Source organism: Canis lupus, chromosome 1 (genome assembly GCF_011100685.1).
Source record: "Canis lupus familiaris isolate Mischka breed German Shepherd chromosome 1, alternate assembly UU_Cfam_GSD_1.0, whole genome shotgun sequence".
Lineage (NCBI taxonomy): Eukaryota > Metazoa > Chordata > Mammalia > Carnivora > Canidae > Canis > Canis lupus.
The window spans coordinates 71846203-71870776 of NC_049222.1; the positions used below are offsets into that span (position 1 = coordinate 71846203).

General features: G+C 43.9%; 1 protein-coding gene and 1 long non-coding RNA gene across 11 annotated transcripts in view; one reads left to right on the top strand and one right to left on the bottom strand.

The window, feature by feature from the left end:
- LOC111096354 overlaps positions 1-7716 on the bottom strand; it is a 16109-nt gene extending 8393 nt beyond the window's left edge. Inside the window, exons 1-3 of the long non-coding RNA XR_005353974.1 lie at positions 7634-7716; positions 6199-6277; positions 5599-5745 (exon numbers count right to left, since the gene is read on the bottom strand). This is a non-coding gene — a long non-coding RNA (uncharacterized LOC111096354). The remainder of the gene's footprint in view (positions 1-5598; positions 5746-6198; positions 6278-7633) is intronic.
- The window catches only part of PTCH1 (patched 1), a 70597-nt gene that overhangs the window by 21212 nt on the left and 24811 nt on the right, over positions 1-24574 (top strand). For 6 of the 10 annotated variants that reach the window (XM_038526858.1, XM_038526857.1, XM_038526856.1 and 3 more), the window contains 11 exons: positions 8437-8626; positions 11890-11959; positions 12051-12142; positions 13750-13948; positions 14246-14367; positions 15162-15309; positions 16144-16275; positions 16672-16827; positions 17471-17569; positions 18136-18261; positions 24222-24340. In XM_038526858.1, coding sequence (XP_038382786.1) covers positions 8437-8626; positions 11890-11959; positions 12051-12142; positions 13750-13948; positions 14246-14367; positions 15162-15309; positions 16144-16275; positions 16672-16827; positions 17471-17569; positions 18136-18261; positions 24222-24340 — 1453 coding nt within the window. The other 4 variants (XM_038526865.1, XM_038526864.1, XM_038526862.1 and 1 more) reach the window with 4 other exon arrangements.

The window sequence follows — 24574 nt, forward strand, 5'->3', positions numbered from 1 at the left end:
CACTGGAGTGCTAAATACAACCATTTTTCGCAGCAGCGAGTTAGACAGGTGATTAGCATAATTAGCACCGAGCAGCCATACATATGGTAATGCTGAGTGTGTAAATGCCAGCTGCGGTGTAAAATTTATGTCAGGGGTCGGCAGGGCTGTGCGAAAGTATTGTGTTCCAGCTGCAGGTCAGGGCCGCCAAAGCTTACCTCCTTTTCTCTTGTTGGTGAATACGCCAAACAGAAGAGAAAGACAGAAATATAACAGATACGGCTTTGATGGAACAGCCCCGTTCTGTGCAAGAGGGGCTGTTCTATAAAACACACACACACACTCGCACACACTTGCAGAAATCCCATTGCTTTCTCTATAAATTGTGTTTACTTCAGGAGCAGCAGCCAGGATGCGGTTTTGGGTAGGTACAAGGGCCAAGTGATTTCTTGGGAGGAACAGTTTCAGTCACTGAATTTTTGAAAGGGGTTAAAGACCTTCCTCTTTTCCTCTGTTTCTCACCATCCTCTTACTGCCCGCCCCCTACTCCAGCCCACATTGTTTTCCTTCAAATTAAATGGGAACACCCCCCCCCCCCCCCCCCATGGGATAGGACCATAATATAAAGTTCCAACAGCGCAGCTCTCTCTTCCCAAATTGCTTGACTGGTTTTAGCAAAGGACCAGAAGTTTCTTTGTGTTGTTTTTCTGGGACACCTCTGCTTAACCACTCCACCTACCGCCACTATCAGCCATTTCAGTAGGGCTCTTCCTTGAAAGTCCTGAATTGTTCACATCCTTAGAAATGCATGTTGGGGGAATTTGTAGCTGTGACTAGTTCATGCATTTTGCACTCAAAGCATTTTTCCTGCTGTCCCCTCCCCTTTTTCAGTTGGTGGCTATAAGGAGTGCTGGTGGTGACAGAATACAGTTCACACAACGCTGACCTGGTGATGAAACTTCCTCACAGCACCAGGGGGTCCTTATGCATCAGGACCTAATCCAGCTAATCCTGATGGCAACAAAATCATGAAAGTAGCCCCCAGTGAGGGTGTGGGAGATAAAGCAGGCCAGCGTGATGTTCCTCAGGGCCCTGGGAGCCTGCCTGTGGAGGTGGGGATTCACTTTGTCTTCTCCCCTGTGCGTGTTCAAGTAGGAGGCCGTTGCAAAGAGGCCCAGGCTGGATAATGGCAAGAAGACTCTTTAGAGCAGAGAGGTGATGTCAGCCCCACAGAAGCTGGGAGAAGGGAGCTGGGGTTAATGTCATGCAGCAGCCCGAATGCTAGAATGCTAGAATGCTAGAATGCTAGAATGCTAGAATGCTAGGGTAGCGAGCCTGCTGCTTTGCTGCCATGCAAGCACTTGGCTTTTGTTGTTGTGGTTGGGCTATGTGGTTTTTGTTTTTTTAATGAGGACTCTAGGAGGCCTTTACTAAGAATTTAGGACTTGATCACAACATTGTCTTTGGTCCCTGGGTTCTGCTTCTTGGTCCAGCATTGCCTCTGATTGCTGCTCTGCTGCTGCAAAAGGACTGGACTTGGGTTTGCATCTACTTGCTTGTAGACTTGAGCATGCATGAAATCATGGTAGGCCCTGGGACAGTTGGCAGTGGGGCAGGTACGCACTCAGTGATAGAGCAGAGCTCCATTCTTTTATCTCCCACCGGATGCCGGGAACATCCCTGAGTCCACAGGCTGTGACTTCACTCAACCTGTCTTTGGGGGGGTTGACCTCAGCCCACATTGGCCACAGCAGGAAGTGACCAAGGAAGAATGGGTCTCCCAACAGATGCAATGTCATCTTGGGAGCTGATGGTCCTGGAGAGAATACCAGGTGGGGGGAGCTGTGGCAGGCAGCAGGTCTAGTGTGGGCACAATGTTGGGCTGACCTGATTGTGTCTGACAGGGTGAGTGGGCAACTTCAGTGAGGGAAAGCCATTCAGAGAAGCAGCCTGGGCGGTAACAGATGGCACCACAAACAGCTGGTGTGGGGGCTTGTGGCAGGCGCATGCTCAGGCCTGCTACCCCTTCTACTGAGTTCCACCCTTCTTAGCACCCTCCAGCCCCCCTCCCCCCAAGCTGTCCCTGGGGAGGTGTGGGGATGTGTCCTGCTCTTGTCTTGTTTTTGTGGTTTTTCACTCACTGGGCTCACTTCATGAAGGCAAATTCTCTTTGGGCTATCTGATTCTAGCATTTTCCCATGGCAACACTCAAGGGCAGAATCCCACGAGGAGAAAAACAGCCCAGAAGCTTAAGCAGCAGTTGGCTAGTCATGAATAAAAGAGATGGCTGGAAGAGTGACTAAAACTTACAGCTCAGGAGTTTTCAGCCAATTGCCCAAATTACTGAATCTTCATTTTTTTCAATTTAGAAAATGAGCTGGTGCTAATAATTTCGCAGTTACACCCTTTTGGAGATTTGCAGTTTTTCACCCTCACAATAACTAATCGCAACATTGAAAGAAGGACCTGAAGTAACTAAAGGAGGAAAAAAAAAATCTCTCTAGAGGCTGTTAGATAATACATGGGATTAATCAAATGCAAATGCTCAGCTTGCATATACACAGACCCCATTTTCCTAATTGGACTCTGAGTGGGTACTTTTCAGGCTGAAAGGGTCATTTGTTTTGACTGATTGACTTTTTGAGGCTTTGGGAAGAATTAATATCTTATACAGATGACTGCCTGTTCCCAAGGCTCTGTATTGAGGCTGTTCATTCATTCATTCCTCTGACACGCTGAGTATACGCATGCGCCTAGTGTGCCAAGGTAAGTGGGCAGCGGGGCAATGCCTCCCTGAGAGGGCTTGGAATTTACTGGGAACAGCACTTCGTTGGATTCCTCAGATCACCTTTATGTGGATCACAATAAGCTTTTGCTAAAAGCTTTTTGCATGAATGCGGCAGGCGTTTATTAAGCTCTGCACAGAGGCCGTGCTGAGGGACGGTACACAGCGGGAGAGCATCATGCGGGGAGCATCTTGTCCACCGTGGATTGGAATAACATTGGCCCAGAGGTATGGACCCCTGGGTGGAATGGTTTCCCACCTGTGCTGGCCCTTCTTCACCTTGGAAAGCCATAGTGTTTTGATTTAGGGAGCAAAGGATCCGCAGACCTTGAGCAAGAGTTTCTTTGCTGAAGTGCTGCTTAAGTGCATCTCATTCAAAGAATTGGTTTAAGCCTCAGATCTCTGGAGAATTTGCAGGTAGAGGCATAAAGCAACATGTTTTCTGTGTGCCCTCATCTCTCTGCTCCCCCCAAGACAGGCCCCTCCGGGGACCCAAAGGAACTAGGGGCCTGTCTGTGGCCACCCATGGGGCTTTACTGAAAAAACTATCTCCTCAGTGGTGGTCAGCACTCTGGGAGACAGTGTTGTTGTCCTTTAAATAAAAATACCAATTGTTTGTGCTGTGTAATACTTTTATGCATTCTGAAAGCTCTAGCTGTGAGCTTGATAGAGTCTGGTCTGTGGAATTTGACTCTCTTAAAGTCTTATCCTCAACAAGTGCTCAGAAGCCATAGGGCTCTCTCAGGGCAGTCGGACTCGGACTCGGACTCGGACTCAGCCTTGGGGTTGAGGGCAGGTGCTGCCTCCTATCAGCTGGGTGACCTTGGGCAAGTCACCCAAACTGCAGCTACTTCTCTCCTGTAAAGTAAGGGTGATGATATATCCTGTGATAAATGAATAAATGACCAGACAAATGGATGCCTGCTCAGCTCCTGATTGAGGGTTTGGGAAATTTCACACACATTGTTAATTATTCACACCACATTACGAGGTTAGTAGTAGCATTTTCATCCCATTTCACAGAGAAGGTTAGTGAGGCCCAACTGTGTCTGGGACTTGTCCCCGTCAAGCTGGGACTCAGAACCCAGCCCTTCTGGTCCTGCTTCTCATTGCCTGACTGTCCAGTCCAGCTTGCCCCAGCTTGACTGGGGAACAGCACCGAGCAAAATATTTATAAACAGGTAAAGAATACATGTGAAATGGCCTTGCAGATGAAAAATACACACAAATATAAAAGGTTATTTTGTGTCCCAGGATCCTGAGATAACATTTTTCATGAATCTTGTTCTAAGGTTTGGTTGTTGTTTTATTGTTAAAAGTTGTTGCATTTGGAAGAAGGAAAAGAATATAAGAGGACTTTCAGAGTATGATGAATATGCATGTTGTTTTTGCATTGGGCTTGTTTTTAATTCAGATCCTTATCATTACCTTTCATATTTTTCTCCTTTTGTCACATAGAAGTCTTTAATTGTACTGGTTCCTTGCAGAAAAATTAAGAAATAGCGATAAACCCCAGAAAGGAAAATAGGTAAAAACTATGCATAAACCACCACACACATAGCAGTAGTGGCTGTTCACATAGCTGTCAACATACCTGTATCTACATCACAATGTTGAATCTTGAGGAGTCAAAGATAATCATGCAGTATTTCATGAACAGTAAATTTTTTTAAAAAATAATTAAGGACTTTGACCTTGAAAATAGGACAGAAAGGGAGAGAAACCATTTTCCCCCAGACTGCACCTGTAATTTCAGCCACTGGAAAGGGGTTCCATGGAACTTACTGACCGGTGGAGCTTCACACTGATGCCTGACGAGGAAAACTGGCAAGATAAGGAACAGCTCGGCTGGCACTCAGTTGTGATTTAGATAGACATTTGCTAGGACAGCAAAAGTCAGGTGAGTCTGTAAAATTGCTCCATCCACAGAGGTTTCTGTTTCTGGTGCCTTGTTCCCGAGCACGGTGGGTGAATGATGATATAAAAGCATGTGAATGCTGTGCAGGTTATGACACAGATACACCGGAGGAAGAGCGGGGTCTACAGGGGCATCCGAGTCCATGACACAATTATGGTCTACATCAGCCTCCCTTCTCTTGCTGTAGCAAGCCACACCGTGAGGGCTTGCTTGACAGTTGCTGGTTCCTCTGCTGAGGGACTGTTCCCCTAGCTCTTCGAAGTCAGTCTAAATGTTACTTGCATTTAGATCTTCCCAGACCACTCCCTCTGAAGTGGGTTCCCCCTTTCCCTACCACCCAGAAACTCACATGGCATCACCATCTTCTATTTCTACTGTATACTTGTCAGGCCATGAAATTATCTTACTGATTTGCTTGTTGCCTGTGTGCTTCACTGGCCAGTGAGGCTTTTGGAGCAAAGAACGCACTGGTCTCGCCCACCATGGCACCACACGGTGTAGCCCACAACAAACACCCTGAGATGCTCACTTGCATGAGTAAATCATGTTACAGTTGTTTGTCCGGTAAAGTGGATGTCCGTGAAACTTTGTTATTTATTATTATTATTATTATTATTATTAAAGATTTTATTTATTTATTTGAGAATGAGCACGAGTAGGGGGAGCAACAGAGAGAGGGAGAAGCAGACTCCCATCTGAGGCTGAGCAGGGAGCCTGACACGGGCCTTCATCCCAGGACCCTGAAATCATGACCTGAGCCGAAGGCAGATGCTTAACTGACAGAGCCACCCAAGTGCCCCTCAATGAAACTTTAAACTCACTGAATAATTTTCAAAAGCGTTCATATTTGGTTAAATTTAAGATGAAATGTTAAATAAGATATGGCCATGAACTATGTAAGTAAAATTGAATTTACCAGTACTCAAAAGTAGGATACAGCATAGGTGGTTGAGGACACTGTAGAATTCAGGGTCTTTCAACTCTAGTTGCTCTACCTGCCTGCAGTGATAGTCTTGTCTTGGTTGAAACTGGTTGTCACGGTGGCAAAATACTAAATTTCTCACTAGAGCAAAGAGATGGATGAACAAAAATACTTTCAATTCCAGAGATGACAAATACACTCTTTTATTAAAATATATGGATTTATTTAAATATACATCTTCATCATCTAAAAAGTGACACTATGAAGCGCCAGAGGTACATTTTATATCTTTTAGGAAATATCATTTCTGAAAACTCCTGTAATAAAATAATTGGTCTAGGGATCCCTGGGTGGCGCAGCGTTTTGGCGCCTGCCTTTGGCCCAGGGCGCAATCCTGGAGACCCGGGATCGAATCCCACGTCGGGCTCCCAGTGCATGGAGCCTGCTTCTCCCTCTGCCTCTCTCTCTCTCTCTCTCTCTCTCTCTCTCTCTCTCTGTGTGTGACTATCATAAATAAATAAAAATTAAAAAAAATTGGTCTATTTTTGAAGTTGGTCTGGAAGAGTGTAGAAAGTTCTTTTCAAGAGCACAAACCTTGTGTGTGATTTCTATTTTTGTGTGCACTCCTCTCTTGAGTCTTGACCTTTGTGGGTTATAGTCTCAAACAGCTGCTCTGGGGAAGGGAGAGAAGGGCGGGGGTGTTCGGTTTTAATTCACCTGAAGTCCTAAGCGGCAGGAAAGATAAAAGGAAGTAGGACTTTGTAAGCTGAATGAGGGATCATGTGCTATGCCAATGCAGGAGGAGCTGGTGGAAATATAAATGATTTATAGGTGTGGGACATTGATGCCATATAGTCAGAAAAAATGGGAGGAGTTGATTCTCCCCCTCCCCCTAAAAAAAAGCCTATTTGGAGCTCCTGGGCTTGGAGTTCTGTAGCTTTTCACAAGAGACTCATAATTGGCTTTTTAGCCTCAAACAGCCTTTTTAGCCCCCTGAGAATGTGGATTGAGTCTAATTCAGTTCACTAGTTAATTGGTTGAAATGATGCATTGTGATTTGAGCCAGAAGGAGCCGGACCCTGCCTGCAGGCAGCTTTAAGGGAGCATCCTGAAAAGGCCTGTGACTTCATGTAAATTTATCCTTTGTTGCAAATTTCCTGTTTCCCTCTGGTCTTTCTTTGACTTCAAATTGCAGTCAGGTTCCTCAGCAACTCCCCAGATCATTTGTCAAAGCCCCCCTCCCTCTGCCAAGGAGTCTTAATACTTTCTGTAACTAACTGATAATTCCCTGCCCTCTGCCCCTCTCCTTCACCTCCACCCCCCACCGTTTCTCCTCCTCTGTGACACACCCCGCAGTATGTTTGGCCTCATCTCACAGTATTTCGCAGTGGCCTTGGCCATCTGCATGGACCCGCACAGATGATCCTGCCAGTCTGTGAATCTGGACTAGCTTTCCTAATGAGGGCATTATTTGCTTTCTAGCCTGCCCCCTTGTTTATAAAATATGCCAAGAGAACTAAACAACCCGCTGTTCCCAGTACTTACTTACTTGCCCAAACCAAATGTTTATGTCCTTGAATACTAAATTTGAAGAAAAAGGATTCCTCCTCATGGGAAAGCTTAGCATGATTGCTGAAGGGTCTTTCTACACTGTAGCTGAAGGCCTGTTTTTCGGTAAACATGCAACTTAATCAGTTATTTCAGGAACTATTGAGACTCACCATCCACACACATCAGCTGGCCTTGGGTGGGGGGGGCGTGTAGGGAGCAGGGTGCTGTCCTAGGATTCTCTCTCTGCTCTGATCCTATTGGATCAAAGCACCTTCTCCTAGAGCACTCTTCCTCACCTGCAAGCCCCCCCCCACACACACACACATACCCTGTTGGGAAATGAAACTCTGCCCCTCCCCCCCAATACCTCCCAGCCTGGTGGCAGCATTTTGAGCTTGGCTTGTTGTAAAACCATGATTGGAATATAACGTAGGTCCTGAAAAAGAAGACAAAAAAGCAGTTTGCAGTAACCGTATACCTTGTTGCCCAGGCCTGTGGCCTGCCTGCTGTAAAGCTGGTTGGTACTGGGGCAAGGTTCTGGCCTCAGCAGCCGGCTCAGAGTCACATGGTAGAGATTCTGGAACACAGGCTGCCTGCTCCCCGGCAACTCAGAACCTAGTACCTTGGTTTCCAGGATGCTGACCAGGTGAGGCTGATAGAGCCAGGATCCAGAGGCAGAGCGTCCCCCCAGGCCATGGCTGATGTGTTTGGTTCCTCTCAAGTACATCTGACGTGAATCACCTTATTTATCTTCTGGCATGTTTTGTGCTGAAGACACATTTGCCACCTTTCCTTGTTTCTTTTTCAACAGGGAGAAACATTTACTTGTTACCTTTGCTAGATTATTTAGGAGAAGAGTGTAAATTGAAGCCATATATCTTGAAACATGCTGCAAGGGCCCATTGTTTACACAAGTGAAAGAAATTGTAACGGGGGTATTTGGTGTAGTCTGCAAGGAAAAGGTGTCTCAAGTTTTCCTTCCCCTCCCCCTCTATATGCGTGGTGTATTAGTTAGAAGGTGCACGAAGCACATATGCAATGGCTTTGCACATGCATCGGGCAGGTTCATGGGTTTAGTGAATAATTTTTTATGTATTTTAGTGGTGAAATGAACATTGCCAGTAATAATAAAGTGAATGTTACCGCCTCCCCCCAACATCAGCCATACATTCTCATGACCAGAGGTCATTTATCATCCGTCTTGTAACTCCTAGTGAGATAACAGAACGTGAATTTGTGGGGACGTTGCCGTTCTAACTGAAACCTGTACATGTTTGTCAGTTGGTGGACGAGTAAGTCGTGAATTAAATTATACTCGCCAGAAGATTGGAGAAGAGGCTATGTTTAATCCTCAACTCATGATTCAGACCCCGAAAGAAGAAGGTGCTAACGTCCTGACCACAGAAGCTCTCCGACAACACCTGGACTCAGCGCTCCAGGCCAGCCGGGTCCATGTGTATATGTATAACAGGTAAGTTGGGAAGAAGCTGCTGGCTTTAGAAAGTAAGGTTGCCCTGGAAATATGCCTAGAGTGTTAGTTCAGACTGTTTTCTAATGAAGTGATTTTTTTTTAATCCTGATTTTTGTTTCTAGAGTTTGGTAACACATAAAATACATGATAACATATTTTCAGTAAGTATCTTGGCACTATGGACCCAAATGAGTATGATCCTTCAAGCAGCCATTTGGGCGGCTATGTACCTATTCTGAAGATGTTTCATTGCTTAAGATATTTTTGGAGCAGTTACATTTGGAATTGCCTTTAGACAAATTAAGAATGAGAAAAGGAAAAGACCTTGCTTCTAGCTTCTTGCTTTATATTCACCATAGATTCTGACAGCTGGTATGTGTCACAAAGCCTATAGTAGGTTGAGCCACTGTGGTGAATTCTTACTGACAGGTAGGCAGATAAGGTGGAATCTGACACAGCTTCACAAAACACTACCCTTTAGCTTCATAGCTAATTTAACAATGCTATGGGTGTGGTAAAAGCATACAAAGAATTCTGGATCAAAACTGACAGTCCTTTATTCTTCTCTATTTAAACAGTGAGTTGTTCAGGGCAGGGACCATATCTTGTTCATCCTTACACCCCAGCGTTTAGATCAGGGAGGGCATTCAGAGTTTGTTGATTGACTAACCATCTAGACTAAATTTGAACTAGGTCTTCTCCCTGAACTATTGAAATGACTATCCCTAAACCTGTTTTCAGAGGACCACTGAATTGGCACTTAACCTGATCTCATCCTGTCCCTCACCAAAGGCTTTTAAGCACCTTTTTTCTTTTTAAATATTTTATTTATTTATTTATTTATTTATTTATTTATTTATTTATTTATAGAGCACAAGCAGTGGGGGGGAGGGGCAGAGGGAGATGGAGAAACAGAAAATCCCAAGCAGACTCCGCACTGAGCATGGGGTCGGACACAGCTTGATCCCACCACCCACAGGATTGTGACCTGAGCCAGAACCAGGAGTCGAACGCTTAACTGACTAAGCCACCCCAGTTAAGCACTTCTTAACTGAGTGGGTGATGATACAGTTTTTCACAGGACAGGTCAGGAAGTGGCACGTGGACATACTCAGTGGCCAGGGAAGATGAGGGGGGAGAACAGAAGGAAAATCGGTACTTGTCCCAGTTATGACAACCTCTACTCTCCATAGTCTTACCTGGATTGGCTCTAAGACCCATCTAGCTGAAGACAGAGCCCTAAGGTCCAGCAGGAGTCACATGCTCTTGTTTCCTCATATGTAAACTAAATTACTGATCAAGTGTGGTCTACTATCCTTAGTAGGTTCTGAGAACAAAATGAGATATATGTAATGTATGAAAGGGAAAGAGTAAGGAGATATTCTAGCACTTTTGTCAGGCAAACTTGACTGGCGAGCACACACTGCTCCTTATCAGCGCATCCCTCTGTAGAGGAAGTAACTGCCCAGTGGAGTTTTGCAAAATTTGTAAGTAGAGGCCTTATAAAGAACCTGCAAATGGGCATTCCAAGGCCACTGTAAGCATGCTGACCCATTTTTAACATAATGGGACCCTATCTTGAAGGGACTTGTCACTTACACACTTACAGAGATGTGAGTGTCTGTACAAAGTATACTCTTAATCTGAGATGGAACCAGAGAACATTTATGCATTGGAATGTGCTTTAGAGAACACTTCATTTAAGCCATCTCATTTTTTAGGTGAGAAAACCAGGAATTAGATTAATTAGAGCATTTGTCCGACTTCATAAAATTATTAAACACTCCAGCCAGGTTTCAAACCCTTTCTTCTGGCTCCCAGACAGGTTTTTCTCATGTACAGCCACTCCCTTCTCAAGGAAGTCTACATGAGTTCATTGACTAAGTGATATTAAGAACCTAACTGATGCTAGATAGTCTACGCTGATGCTGTGGGGAATTCAGTATAAACATATACATAGTTGCATGACTAGGCAGGTGGGTGAGTGGATGGAGGGATGGATGAATAACTTGAGCCCTGCACTCAGGAGCTGACAGTTTGGTTAGAAAGAGGGAAGAACCCGTATTGATGGGTGTGTACGAAGCCAGGTCCAGGTGCTCCAGGCACCAAGCAGATCAGACCAGACGTGCTCTGGCATTCAAGAGAAAAGGGCAGTTTTCAATAGCACTGGGCACCCTGAGGTATAGATGCAAAGGTTCCACAGGGAAGCGGGCTAAGTCCAGAACATTCCTTTGGGTGACCAATAAAAAAAAGAGAGAGAGAGAGAAAGGAAACCAATAAAATGGTGCTGTTGGGATCCCTGGGTGGCGCAGCGGTTTGGCGCCTGCCTTTGGCCCAGGGCGTGATCCTGGAGACCCGGGATCGAATCCCACGTCGGGCTCCCGGTGCATGGAGCCTGCTTCTACCTCTGCCTATGTCTCTGCCTCTCTCTATGTCTCTCTCTGTGTGACTATCATAAATAAATAAAAATTAAAAAAATAAATAAATAAAATGGTGCTGTTTAGAGATATTTAAAAATAATTTTTTCTTCCCTTGGTTTTCCCATCCCCACCCTCTTCAGATTTCTTTTTTCAAGTTAGGTTTACGATAGGGATAGAAAGGCATGGGCTTAAGAGCATTTTTCCAGATATGACAACACTCTGTAATAACAGGCGATAGATAATAGAGGTAATTGCTGATCACTGTATTTAATATCATATCTATAGAACAAGAATAAAAGACTGTAAAGTAGAAATGTGTCTACCTGGCAGTGTGGTTTACAGCACTCATGGTTAAAGAGAAGGAGAATTCATTTTGAACACTATCTGTTCATAAGGACGTTAACTGCCAGTAAAAATATATATATATGTATATATTTTCTCACCTGAATATATTTTAATACAATATAAACCTTACTAATTAGTCTCCACTTATTTTGAATTTGTGATAATTCAACGTGCCCTGAAGTTGTTCAGTGTATGTAGAAAAGTAGATTAATGGTGTAAACAAGATTATTGGGAGAACACTTAAGAAAACAAGACTTTTCAAGTACTTTGGTAGCATTCATTTACATAAACACCCACATGTTAATTACAATTGAGTATTATCTATTCATTAAAGCAAGCTTGTTGAGTCTTTACTTGGCAAAAGTTGTGCTCGTTTTGACAGATACTTAAAAGTGATCGAAATTGCAGTTCTTTCTATATGTTCTATAGTTCTGATTTTGCACTGATTTCCTTAGGTTATTACAATGAGATGTTTGTCTCTGTTTCCTATTTTACTAGGCAGTGGAAATTGGAACATTTGTGTTACAAATCTGGAGAACTTATCACAGAAACAGGTTACATGGATCAGGTATATATTCTTTTTTTGCAAAAACTTGTCAAAAATTCCTCAGTGGTATGCCTTAGCCTAACTTGTAGCCTCTTCTTTTTAACTTTGACAGATAATCGAATATCTTTACCCTTGTTTAATTATTACACCTTTGGACTGCTTCTGGGAAGGGGCAAAGTTACAATCTGGGACAGCATACCTACTGTAAGTGTGTGATCTGGTTTTCTGGTGTCTGTGATTTTTAAACTTTAGAATGTTTCTGGTGTTACTTTATCATTGTTTCTTCTGTTTCAGTTTTGAACAAGAAATAAAAACATTGAAATTCCGTGGGCATTTTTTGAGTGAAATTCCATGGGCATTTTTTGAGTGAATAGTTGCAGAAGAGAGGGGTTCAGCAGAATGTTTTTCCTCTTTTCAAAATAAAGTTCTAAAGGCATCATTAAATTTCATTCACTTTTACCCATCTTTTTATATGCAAATAAAATGCAAATTATTTCAGAGTATGTATGTTTTTTAACTCTTTAATAAAATGTTTGCAGTTTTACAGACCAAGCACTTCCACAGATTTATTTGGGCCTTGGGTGGCTCAACGGTTGAGCACCTGCCCCTCCCTAGCTCAGGGCATGATCCCCGGTCTCAGGATCGAGTCCCACATCGAACTCCTTGCCTGGAGCCTGCTTCTCCCTCTCCCTGTGTCTCTGCCTTTCTCTGTGTCTTTCATGAATGGATAAATAAAATCGTTAAAAAAAAAATTTGAGTTATTTTTTTTTTAAGGAGGGACAATTTATTAGTGTGTACACATCAGAGTTAAATATATTGAGTTAAAATTCAAGATCCTCCTGCAGAGTAAAATACTAAACCTTTCTTTGGATCACATTAATGACATTTAAGGGGGAAATCTACTGTCTTTGAAGGCCATGGTAGGGGATGCTTCACAGTTTAGCAGTTGGATATTATATATACCGCATCATTTAAGGAATAATTGTTAATCAATGTAGACATCTTCAGTTAATTATGCAAGAGTTCGTGCTTAGGTTATTGTTTCTGCCCTAGCTTGCACATATCTGCAAAAGCAATTTGCAGTGGCCATACTCTGACCTTCAGTGTACAGTTTTAGATGGGAAATAAGGGGTTTTGTGTTTTCTGGTTGGGAGATTCTGAATAATGACTTCAGCCTGGTTAAGCAGCTACAGTGTGGTTTGAACTACATAACAGGCAGCCAAAAGCCTTTCTGGTCTGTCAACAGCACAAATTCAAAAGTGAGTGTGGGGGGAAGTGGCCTTGATGGTGGTGATGGCAGAGGCAGCAGGGGGCTTTTGGGGTCGACTGCCAGGCTGTCAGAAAGAGCTCATAAGTATGAGATTATTGAATGTAATGGAGATCAAATATTTTGATTGATGACATTTACAAAGCATTTATTAGGCTGGCAAGTGCTAGTTTGGCATTGTGATTCTCTCTTCTAAAATATCCTCCCCCCTTAATTTTGGATCTCAGTCTTCTGCTTAGAAGCACTCTTTGGCTAATCTTGATCTCAGGTATGAAAGATGACATACCAGCCAATCACAAGTCTTTGATTTCTTCATTAATTTACAAGCTCTCTGCTTGCCATTTCCATTCATGAATTATTTTCTTGACTCAGGTTTGCATATAGATCCACAGGAAAGGAGCATTAGTTTTCCGTGCCGGGGTCCCAGCCTTGCAGCGCTACCAAAAAGCCTCATGCGAGCCAAACATAGTATATATGATCTGTGCAGGCTCGGAGGCTTGGAAAAGCCTCTTTTCATGGTCGTACCTTCTAATTTCTTTCACAGAGGTAAGCCTCCTTTGCAGTGGACAAACTTTGACCCTTTGGAATTCCTGGAAGAGTTAAAGAAAATAAACTATCAAGTGGACAGCTGGGAGGAAATGCTGAATAAAGCTGAAGTTGGTCATGGTTACATGGACCGGCCCTGCCTCAACCCGGCTGATCCGGACTGCCCCGCCACAGCCCCCAACAAAAATGCAACCAAAGTGAGTACAGTTGTTGATTCTTCTCGTGGGGACCAGGAGAAAAGCTCAGGGTCTTTCCCCCATCCCTAGTCCTCTTATTTTCATTTTTATGATTTGATTTTCATGAACCTTTTTTGTCTCTGGAGCTACGTTTGTTTATAGAGCTAAATTTTGCTGTAAGATTTGCCATACGCCTCTCATTAGCCTTGTTATTAATGTTCTCTCTGAAACAAACAAGCCCTTAATGCACTGGATTTTAACAAGGCATGTGACCTGCCTACTAATTCCCATAATTATGTGGCTGTCTTTTTATTTTAGCCTCTTGATGTGGCCCTTGTTTTGAATGGTGGATGTCATGGATTATCCAGAAAGTACATGCACTGGCAGGAGGAACTGATTGTGGGTGGCACAGTCAAGAACAGCACCGGGAAGCTTGTCAGGTAATCCTGCACATGGAAGAGAAATCCAAGCCATCTATTTTTTGTCCTTTCCTGGGAAACTACTTCCCTTCTGACATCTGCAAGTGTATTTGTACTACTACTTAGCTGTTATCCTAGCTAGCCATCTGCTGTAATAGAATATTAGGAAACATTAGTGGACCAGACCAGCTTGAAAAAAAACCACCTTTCGGGGGATATTTTAAGAGGAGATGTGTTGTTTTCATCGAAACCATAGTTAGTAACTGTAGGTTTTTGGAAGATCTCTTATATAGGAAGTCAAGGCAGGTGTAATGCAGACAGGTCACAGTGGTCACAGCAAGTAGAGTGGCGTGGTATGAGCTAAGCTCTGTCACAGACTGACCAACAGCTGACGGCTAAACAAGAATTACCCTCTGTGCTCTTGCGGATTCTGCTCCGTCAAGCGCCGGGCCCTCTGTCTGACATTCCTCCCTGGGGAGAGCCGTCGTCTGGGATTTTTGCACAGGCGAGCATTCAGTGCCGAGCCCAGCATCTCTGCTCAAGCTATCTATTCCCCTATCCTTCCTGTTTCACGGAATAGGAACTGAGAAAGGAAATTGCTTATTAATTTAATTTTGGGGTGTATCTGTAAAAGGTTTGTAAGGTTACACCTTTAATATGGTACATCAATCTATTAAATAAAATAACCATCCTGGTCCTGTTTAATGGAAACATGTGCTCATGTGGAAGGCGAGTTGGGGGCGTCTGTCTGGGGTTTTCAGCAGCAAGAAAACTTTCTGGAAACACTGATGTGTGTGTTTGCCACCCTGTCACAGCGCCCACGCCCTGCAAACCATGTTTCAGTTAATGACTCCCAAGCAAATGTACGAACACTTCAAGGGGTATGAGTATGTCTCACACATTAACTGGAATGAGGACAAGGCAGCAGCCATCCTGGAGGCTTGGCAGAGGACATATGTGGAGGTAAATCTTTGGCATTCCAATGCCCCCCTTTGAATCTGGGTATAAACTGCAGACGTACTTCATTTTCGCAATGTTTTAAGACATTTTTTTTTTTCCCGTTAGAATATCTTTTCAAAACCTAATTGTCCTTTTTGGGAGCCTGGTGGGATGAAAAAAGTTTATTCCCTCCCTCAATATTAAAAACCTTAATGTCTGGGTGATGGCTAATTCTAATTGGGATGCCTGAGACATTTGGAGTAACCAGTCGTGAGGTCCAGAGCTAAAGCATAATAGTGTTTAAAAAACACTTGGTGAGCAAGAAAAGGTGTCTGGAAAACATTAGCAAAGCATAGAATCTGTTCACAGCTGCAGTCCCCTTGGTTAGGTCATGTGACAGGAGCTGGCCTTTGTTGCCCAAGCAGTGACCTCTACTGAGCTGCATGTGACCTTTTAAAAGTGGCCAGCAAATGAAGGGGGGAGGAGTGGCCATAAGAATGAGTTGTTTTGGATTAGTGGGGAGCCAATGGGACCGCAGACATATTGCAGAGCGATGAGGAGAAGAACAGGCCAAGGTGCAGGGTGCCCGAAGGCGCCATAACTCCAGCTCCCCGCAGTACCGCATTCTTACCTGAACACTGTGGCTTCCATCATCCCGGGCCCAGGGTCGCTTCACCTCGGTCCATGCCCAAACCTGAAGCACGTAGAATTCTCTTCAGTGTATTTGAAACAAGTGAGGGTTGAGTGGAGGGGACATGTCCCCCAAGCTCTGTTATTGAAGCTCATTGAAACACTAATTCCATTTGGGACCTGATGTGACCACACACTAATTCCATTTGGGACCTGATGTGACCACAGGTGGTTCATCAAAGTGTCGCTCCAAACTCCACTCAGAAAGTGCTTTCCTTCACCACCACAACCCTGGATGACATCCTGAAGTCCTTCTCTGATGTCAGCGTCATCCGAGTGGCTAGTGGCTACCTCCTGATGGTAACAGTCGAGTCACTTCTCCCAGGGGTGGGGGGCGGGGGCCATGGTTGGATTGGTTTTGAGTTTTTATCTTTCCATGACCGCTCTTGCTTTTTAACTGCTCTTAACACACACGTGCGTCCAAGACACAGAGAGCTCGGCTTCATAACGATTTCAAAAGTGGTCGTGTAAAGCATTTTCTCCCATTTGCAGTTTGCCCATCTTTGACTTGTATCATTTCATGTGATGTCTGTAAGGTACATTGTTGTTGTGGTTGGATTTAGTAAGTTCTACCTTTTGATTTGGGGTGATGGGTGGGGGAAAACATTAGAATCCTTACCCATTCTAATGTTTGGCTTTTGTTTTGTGTCTCCCCTCGTTCCTTCCCCTGCCCCCACCCCATTGTTCTGCTCGCAGCTTGCCTATGCCTGTTTAACCATGCTGCGCTGGGATTGCTCCAAGTCCCAGGGTGCCGTGGGGCTGGCTGGCGTCCTGTTGGTTGCACTGTCAGTGGCTGCAGGATTGGGCCTGTGCTCATTGATCGGGATTTCCTTTAACGCTGCAACAACTCAGGTATTAAAGGAACCATCCATCCATTGTGTGTTGACAAATGCCCCTCCCCAGATGTGGCCCAGCAACCTCCTCTGTGTCTGTGTCACCTAAAGGGTCTTCTGGCCTTGGCCACCAGGATGCCACACTTCAAGGGGGGAGGTGCTGTCTCAAAAATGGAGCACTTGGCTGTGGGTGGAAGGTCTACATGGGCTTGTGGATGGTAGAGATGCTTCACTTATCAGTACATTGATTAGAGCTACGATTCTCAAACTTGAGTGGCCTGAAGGGTTTGTAACTCCTCCGACAGCTGGGCCCCATCTTCAGAGCTCCTAATGACCAGTTCTCAGCAATACCCTCCAGGGATCACACTCTGAGAACCACTGCTTTTGCAGAGTTAGCTTCCTGCTCATTTATTAGCTTTAAAAAAAATAGTGGAGCTTAAAAATAGAAATGTCCAAGACTTCATGTGAGCTTAAATGGCTAGATGCAGGGATTTTTATTTATTTTTGCGGGGGGGATTTTAATGCTCAGAAGTAGATTGTTCCCATGAGCTGGTATGAGTTGTCCTTGGGGTAGCTGCTGGGGACAATGTTCTCAGTGGCTCTGGAATGATCACAAATTGGACTTCACGTGTCTACTGTACTGCCCTCTGTGTTCGTTGCAGGTTTTGCCATTTCTCGCTCTTGGTGTTGGTGTGGATGATGTTTTCCTTCTGGCACATGCATTTAGTGAAACAGGACAGAATAAAAGAATCCCTTTTGAGGTAATAGAAAAACAAAAGAAGAAAGCTTTGGGGATAGCCCCAGTCCCCTCCGTTCTTGAGTGTTCTTTAATTTTCCTTAATCTGTCCCAATAAATATTTCAGTCTCAAGTCAGTGATGACATGTTGCTGGCTGTAAATAAGTAAAAGAAATTAGAAGAATCTCAGAACACTTATTCCAAAGCCCATATTTGCTTTTCTAGTTTTTTTTGTGGGTTTCTTTTTGTCACTTGGTCTTGATCTCCCCCCACCCCCGACACACACACACACACACACACACACACACACACACACCTTTTAAATCTTAAAAATTTATTTAAATCTTTATCTTGCAGCTCTGTGTTTCGGATGTGGTAGCCAAGAACGACACCTATGTCGATAGTAGTACTAAAAACTTTTTGATGCCAGTGTTAGGGGGTTGGAGAGATAGCCCTTTACTATACCATGATGTCAGAGTGATAACCTGTCTGTTGTCTCACTTGGTCATGTATTTGAACTGTTGACATGATCGGAGATCTGAGGGGACCCTGCACCATGCAGTTCTCAGCACGGTGATTTCTCATTCTCAGGATAGGACTGGGGAGTGCCTGAAGCGCACAGGAGCCAGTGTGGCGCTCACCTCCATCAGCAATGTCACAGCCTTCTTCATGGCTGCTCTGATCCCTATTCCCGCTCTGCGAGCCTTCTCCCTTCAGGTGAGTTTGCAGGGATGAAACATGTGGTGTGCACTGCCCTGACACCAGCATCCTGTCCCATTCTCCACTAGCATGCTGATGGCACTCCTGCCGGGAAGTGAAGTACCATGTCTGCATCCGGGGCTCTTCCGGGTGGAAGCTTCTTTAAGCAATTACCCTGACCCTCCCTCTAAAATACATCCCAGGTCTCTTCCCCTCCTCCCAGTACTATAGCCCAGATGCCTGGGGTCCAGGTATCCTCAAGACCTGGTGCCTTAGGGAGTGGCCCTTTCCTTTACAGTTAGACTAGAACGACCCTAAGGCTACTCCATGTAGGATGCTGAGAAGCCTCTGTTCCAGATAGCCAGAAGTCCTCTAGTTTGATCCACGGTATGGCCAGCTCTTGGCCAGCCATGCTTCTAAATCCCCACTGTCACGCCCCTTCCCTGCTGGCCACCTCAGTCCCAATATGCCACCCTCTCTCTCTGTTTCCCTAAAGCAGCCCCAACAGGCAGTTGTACAGAGCAGACTTCACTGACCAAGAACAGGTTGCAGTATAGACCAGGCTAGATGGTAACTGAGTAATTGGTAATTGATGGTAATTGAGTACGGTGGACCCTTGAACAACATGGGGTTTCGGCGTGCTGAACCCCCCTCCCATAAGTCAGATCTTCATATAACTTCTGACTCCCCCAAAACTTAACTTCTAATAGCAGCTGTTGACTGGAAGCCTTTCTGATAACATGATCAATTAACACATATTTTCTAGGTTACATGTGTTATAAGCTGTATTCTTATAACAAAGTCATCTAGAGAATAAAATGTTATTAAGAAAATCATAAGAGAGAATACAGTTCGAGTGCTGTTCTGTATTTACTGGAAACAGCCCGCCTATAGGTGGGCCCATGCCTCCCACACACCTTGTTGTTCAGTGGTCTGAACCACAGGCTGAGCTTCCACTGTGCAGATGGGTTGGCCATCCTCCACCTGCAGGGGGCTCATTGGCGGGCCCTCGCTTCCCACCTCTTTCCTTAGTTGCTCCAGTGTCTTCCAGCCCTTCTCTCTTCTTTTGGCCTCCTCCTCCCCTCTTAGGCTACACAAGAAAACTCAACATTCCTCTGCCTTTCTTCTCCAGAGCAGTTTGCCTCCTGCACTGTTGTGCTCTTTCTTCCCAAACCAGGCCCTTCCACACCTCGAGGCCACCAAGATTTTTGTGATGTTGTTCTTGTTGCACAAAAAGCCAGCTTATATGAATGGTGAGGATGGAGAGCTCGCCAGGCTGGAGACCTGGCTGTGGTCCATTCTGTGCTCAGCCCAGAGCACTGACACTGCTTCTCAGCTGCTTGAAATGCAAAGGAATCCTGAAATCGATCAGGACAGCAGATGAGGAGAGTGAACTGACCACTCCGGGATGTGGTCTTCTAAGCCCAAAATGGTTTCAGGTTTTGATATGTCAAAGATGTTATTGAAGTTCTGTGAATTAAACTCAAATTTTAAAGCTTCAAGTATTTTCTAAGAGAGGAGTGGTGCTTCCCTTCGTTCCTTTTTTTCCTTACATTATATTATAACGAGATGGCCAGGTTTTTTAAGGAAACTACTTTTTTTTTTGAGATGGACTGGGGCGGGGGAGAAAGAGAAAATGAATGAATCTTAAGCAGGCTCCACACCCAGCACGGAGCTTGATCTCCCCGCCCTGACATCATCACCTGAACTAAAATCAAGAGTTGGGGTCGCTTATCCAACTGAGCCACCCATGTACCCCTTGGTGTCACTTTTTAAGATGTTACTACATCAAACTTCTTCCTGCTGCTATACTCTTGGTAATCCCCAAAAGGTTCCTGATTGAGTTCAGGAAGAGAAACTGACAAATCATAAACCAGGTTTCTCTTTATACTTTCATCAACACTTTTGTAGTCTTCGTATTTGAATTCATTTCGCCAATGGGTGATGAAGACCTGAGCGACTAATGATCTGTTTGGGACACTAGACTTACTTTATATTTAGTGTAAGATAGAACATGGAAAAAGATTTTTGTACAATCACTGTGACCACCACTCCCAAAAAGAAAAATACTAAAAAAAAAAAAAAAAAAGAAAGAAAATGAGTTTATTATAAATATCTAAAAATAAAAGTAGTAAGTGAAAAGTGAATTAATAAAGTTAAATCTGAATGACTGAAGCTCAAGAAAATGAAAATATATATTTAACTGCTTCACTGATCAGTGATGTGAAAGGTGCCTGTGAAAGTATTGGTGCAGTTACAGTTCTAGAATGCCTTCGTGCACGGGCATCTGCACACCCACCTGCGGTCTCCAGGTCTCACCGCATTGACACACAGTAGGCTCTGGTATTGAGAAATTGTCCTACCCTGTTAGCAGTTGGATGCTCTCCCACCTCTCCTTTCCTGCCTGCCTTTTCCTTGCTGCTCTTTATCTCTGCTTTGCCACACACTCCTTCATTTCTTCTTGTGTGTCTCTCTCATTTTCTCCTCTCCTCTCTCAGTACACACTGATGATTCATGAAGGCATAATCTCCTTTAATGATATCCTATGGTGTGGTGGTCTGAAAAGCTACATGAGTTTTCTTACGCCTTTTAGAAAATCCAGTAACGCTAAAGTTCTCCCAAGGTAAGTACCTTACCTAGTCGAAATGGGTACTGTGAATTTTGCGTTTCTATTCTAGGCCACTAGGGTATCATGTTAGAAAATTGAGGACTTCCAGGGGTCCTCATTTATTAAAGACTGGCTTCCCGTAACATTGGCTCATTCTCTGTCAAAAAACAAAATAACAAACCAAGGAAAAGGAAAGGAAATAAAAGAAAACGTAAAGAGAAAACAGAACATACCACGATTTTTGCAGTAACCATCAGAAATTTATGCTGCTTTCCTTTTATTTTATTTTATTTTATTTTATTTTTGGCTGCTTTCCTTTTAAATATATTGATATTCAGAGTTGACCGTGATGTAGCTCTCTTTCTTTTAGTGAAAACTGTGTCAAGCTGTCCCTCTGGGTATTCATTCATATTAGTGTTTGCAGTATACTATAGATTAAACTTTGAAAGAGAGAGACCCACAGTGGTTCTGTCCAGTGATAAATCCATAATAACTTAGGATTTTTCTTTGTGGAACTTTTCCATCGTCTAACATTACCAAAATAAATAGAAATTTTTTCCCCCAAAGAAAGTGTCTTAGCCTTCCTTGTCAATCTCCATCCAAATGCCACCTCTATCAATCAGAAAGCAGTTGCACCGTCTAATTCTTTGGGAGCCAATGCCCTGAGCTGGGGCTTTGCTGGTAACTGAATGCTATTTGTTCTTCAATGAAAACCCCCAGAACAGAACACCTTATTGTTCCAAACAGTAAGGGGATTTAGATGAGGGCTCCGCTACGCAGGGTCACTTTGTCTCTTGAGCTCTGCAAGTGTCTCAGCAGGGCCACCAGGGATGCTCCCCCAAGGGTGAGGTAGAGCACAGGGCATGGGGACTTCTCCTTTAAGCACAGTAATTGGAATTGATTGACAGTGCAAATCATCCCCATCATCTTTTCAGATTTTTGTAGAATGTCTTAAACCCCTTTTTGCTCTAGTGATGCTTGTCCCTTGCTGAGAAGTCCTCGCTTCTTGGTTTTTACTCTTTTGGTGCACTTGAGTGGGACGTGGAGGTTGGGCCATTTTCCTGTCAGAATTTGTTCTCCCTTTGCATGTAATACACCATTTGATGGTAAGCATGGATGCGATGCTGCACTTCAGGGTTTTGGGGGTTCTTCATGTCCTCCATGGATTCCTCCGGTGGATAAAGCTGATCTCAGGTGCGTTCCCCAGCCACTGTGGAAGCACCAGTGCTGTTCATGTCAGAGCACCTGGGCCACTTACGTTCCTCGTCCTCAGGAACTTTTGTCCAGAGTAAGATGCTTGGCAGTGTTCTGTCTGCATTCTACCCCTGAATTATAAACATGCTCGTAATAGAAAATGAAAGGATTCCATCTCCAGGACTGAATTTTCCTGAAAAATCTCCTTGAGTCTCAGACCCATCCTTCCCAGCACCCCTGTGGTCAGATTGGTCAGGAGCCCAAATCCAGCCATGTTCGTCCCCTCAGGAGGTGACCAGGAGACAAGAACCCCCAGGTCTCAGGCTGAGGGCTTTGATATCAAGCTCATGTTTAAATTCGGTTTACTTAGTAACCCCTGCCAGGTGACCATCCTCTGCACTACGGAGTCTCTGTTAGTGTCAAGAGCAGTAATGATGACTATCATTGGTTGCTGTGGGATCGAATGAGTCCTGTATTCATAACTACCTAGAGACCCCCTTTCTCCTTTCTCTTCCCCCAACAGAATTCTAGGTCTCCCTCTCAGACACAGCTTGTCGAGTTCCTCCAGGTGGCACATCCTTCCTCCCTGGCCCCACCAGAGTCCTGTTCTTTTCTCCCTGAGAACCTACCTTGATCACCATCTGCCCTCCCCCCCAACCTCCACCTGGGTACTCTAACCCCCTCTGAGCTGCCCTGGAACCCTCTGCAACCTTTTATTACTATATCTGTTAGCCTGAACCGTAACTTTGTTTATAGGCTGAATGCGTCAGTCCTTGAGAAAAGGATTTTGTCGTCTCTCTCTCTCTCTGTGTCTCCCATACCCAGCTCAGTGTCCTCCCTTTTTGTCTTTGTCTCTTAGTATTTGTCTCTTAGATGAATCCTCTAGTCAATATAGTGATTTTCTTATTAAAATAGGCCAATCAGGCAGGTCTTTAAAGGACCTTCCATGCATGAGAGTAGTTAAGTTCACGGGTTCCATATATTTCAAGTTGATGAGGAATTTCCAAGCAGACTAAGAAGAAAGGGGTTAGGTGATTTTTAGGAGACTCTAGATTCTTTTTTGGCTTTGTAAACTTGACCTTGAATTAATTATCGAAAGGTACCTTACCAGACCTCGGGCTTGCTCTTTAACTATAAGCATAAATTCACAATTACTATCAAAACCTCTTTGCAAAGTTCTCCTCTGATTGTCAGATATCCTTTATAAGCAGGTTTTCTCTTCTTACCTGGAGACATTTACCCAATTGGAGGACATTTTAGAACTAGGTAGTTCTTTGGAAAACTTCCTGAGAGTTTTTAATTTTCAAAAAAATTTTCTGATGATTTCTTGGTTACTTAGCATTTCAGGTGCTTTTTTTTTTTTTTTTTTTTTTGTGCTGCTTCCTTCCATTCCTGTCTGAATTGGAGAGCCTTTCAACTGTCCTCTGTTGACTTTCCCCCATTAACAGCCTAATTGTGTAATTTTTACTAGGTCGGCAGGAGATTTGCCAAAGCACTACAGAATCTAGCCCTGTGTTTATTCTAGGTTATGGAGTGACTTTTGAATCCGTACTTATTTATTCTGCATACTATAATCACACACAGGAATTTCTTTCTGCCTTATTCTCCTTGACCTTTTCTGTTACTGTGCTTGCACACCCCACAGGCTACTCTGGAGACTATTTGGAATGTGCCTATTAAAGACCTCAGGGGACGTGTTTGAAATTTTATTTCATGTTTTAAAGGTGACATTTTGATATACCCAATCCACTTTATGTATAAATATTCTGAGCATAAAATCAGAGTTGCGTGAAACTCTTAGAAATGTTCTGAAAGGGGAATGTTTGTTTTCAATTAAAACGTCTCAAGTATATTCTGTATTCTGCCTTTGTAGATTTGGTTTGGTTAAGTTGCTCGCAAGACGTTCATTTCGTTCCCGTGTTTGTTCATCATAGGTTTGTGAAATTCTAAGAGATGGAAAGGATCAGAGAATGATGGGGCCTGTTTTAGTCAACTGGTCCCTTAATGGTGGCAGAGAAGCAAAAATGATGAGAAACTCCAACATCTATTTCAAGTTTAAATACTTGAGAAGGGAATTAAAAGAAATATGGTGTTTAAAACATCTTTATTTTCATAGCAGTCCTCTGACTGGGAGGAGACATATTGGTGACCTCTGCTTTTTTTTTCCTGCTTCTAGGCGGCTGTAGTAGTGGTATTCAATTTTGCTATGGTTCTGCTCATTTTTCCTGCAATTCTCAGCATGGATTTGTATCGACGTGAGGACAGGAGATTGGATATTTTCTGCTGTTTTACAAGGTACAATTTCATGAGCTGCTGCGGCCTTTATATGTTGGGTACAGAGTGGTAGGGTTAAGAGAACTCTTTAGTCTGTGGACTTGGAAGAAAATGTAGTTAACAGGGCTTGTACCAGTGTGATGGAGGCATAGGAAATAGTGGACAGAGGATGCCTTGTTGGGAATATCGAATCATTGAAGCTTCCCTCCCTGATTAGAGGCTCACAGCTCTGGGGTTGTGATGCATGTGCTCATA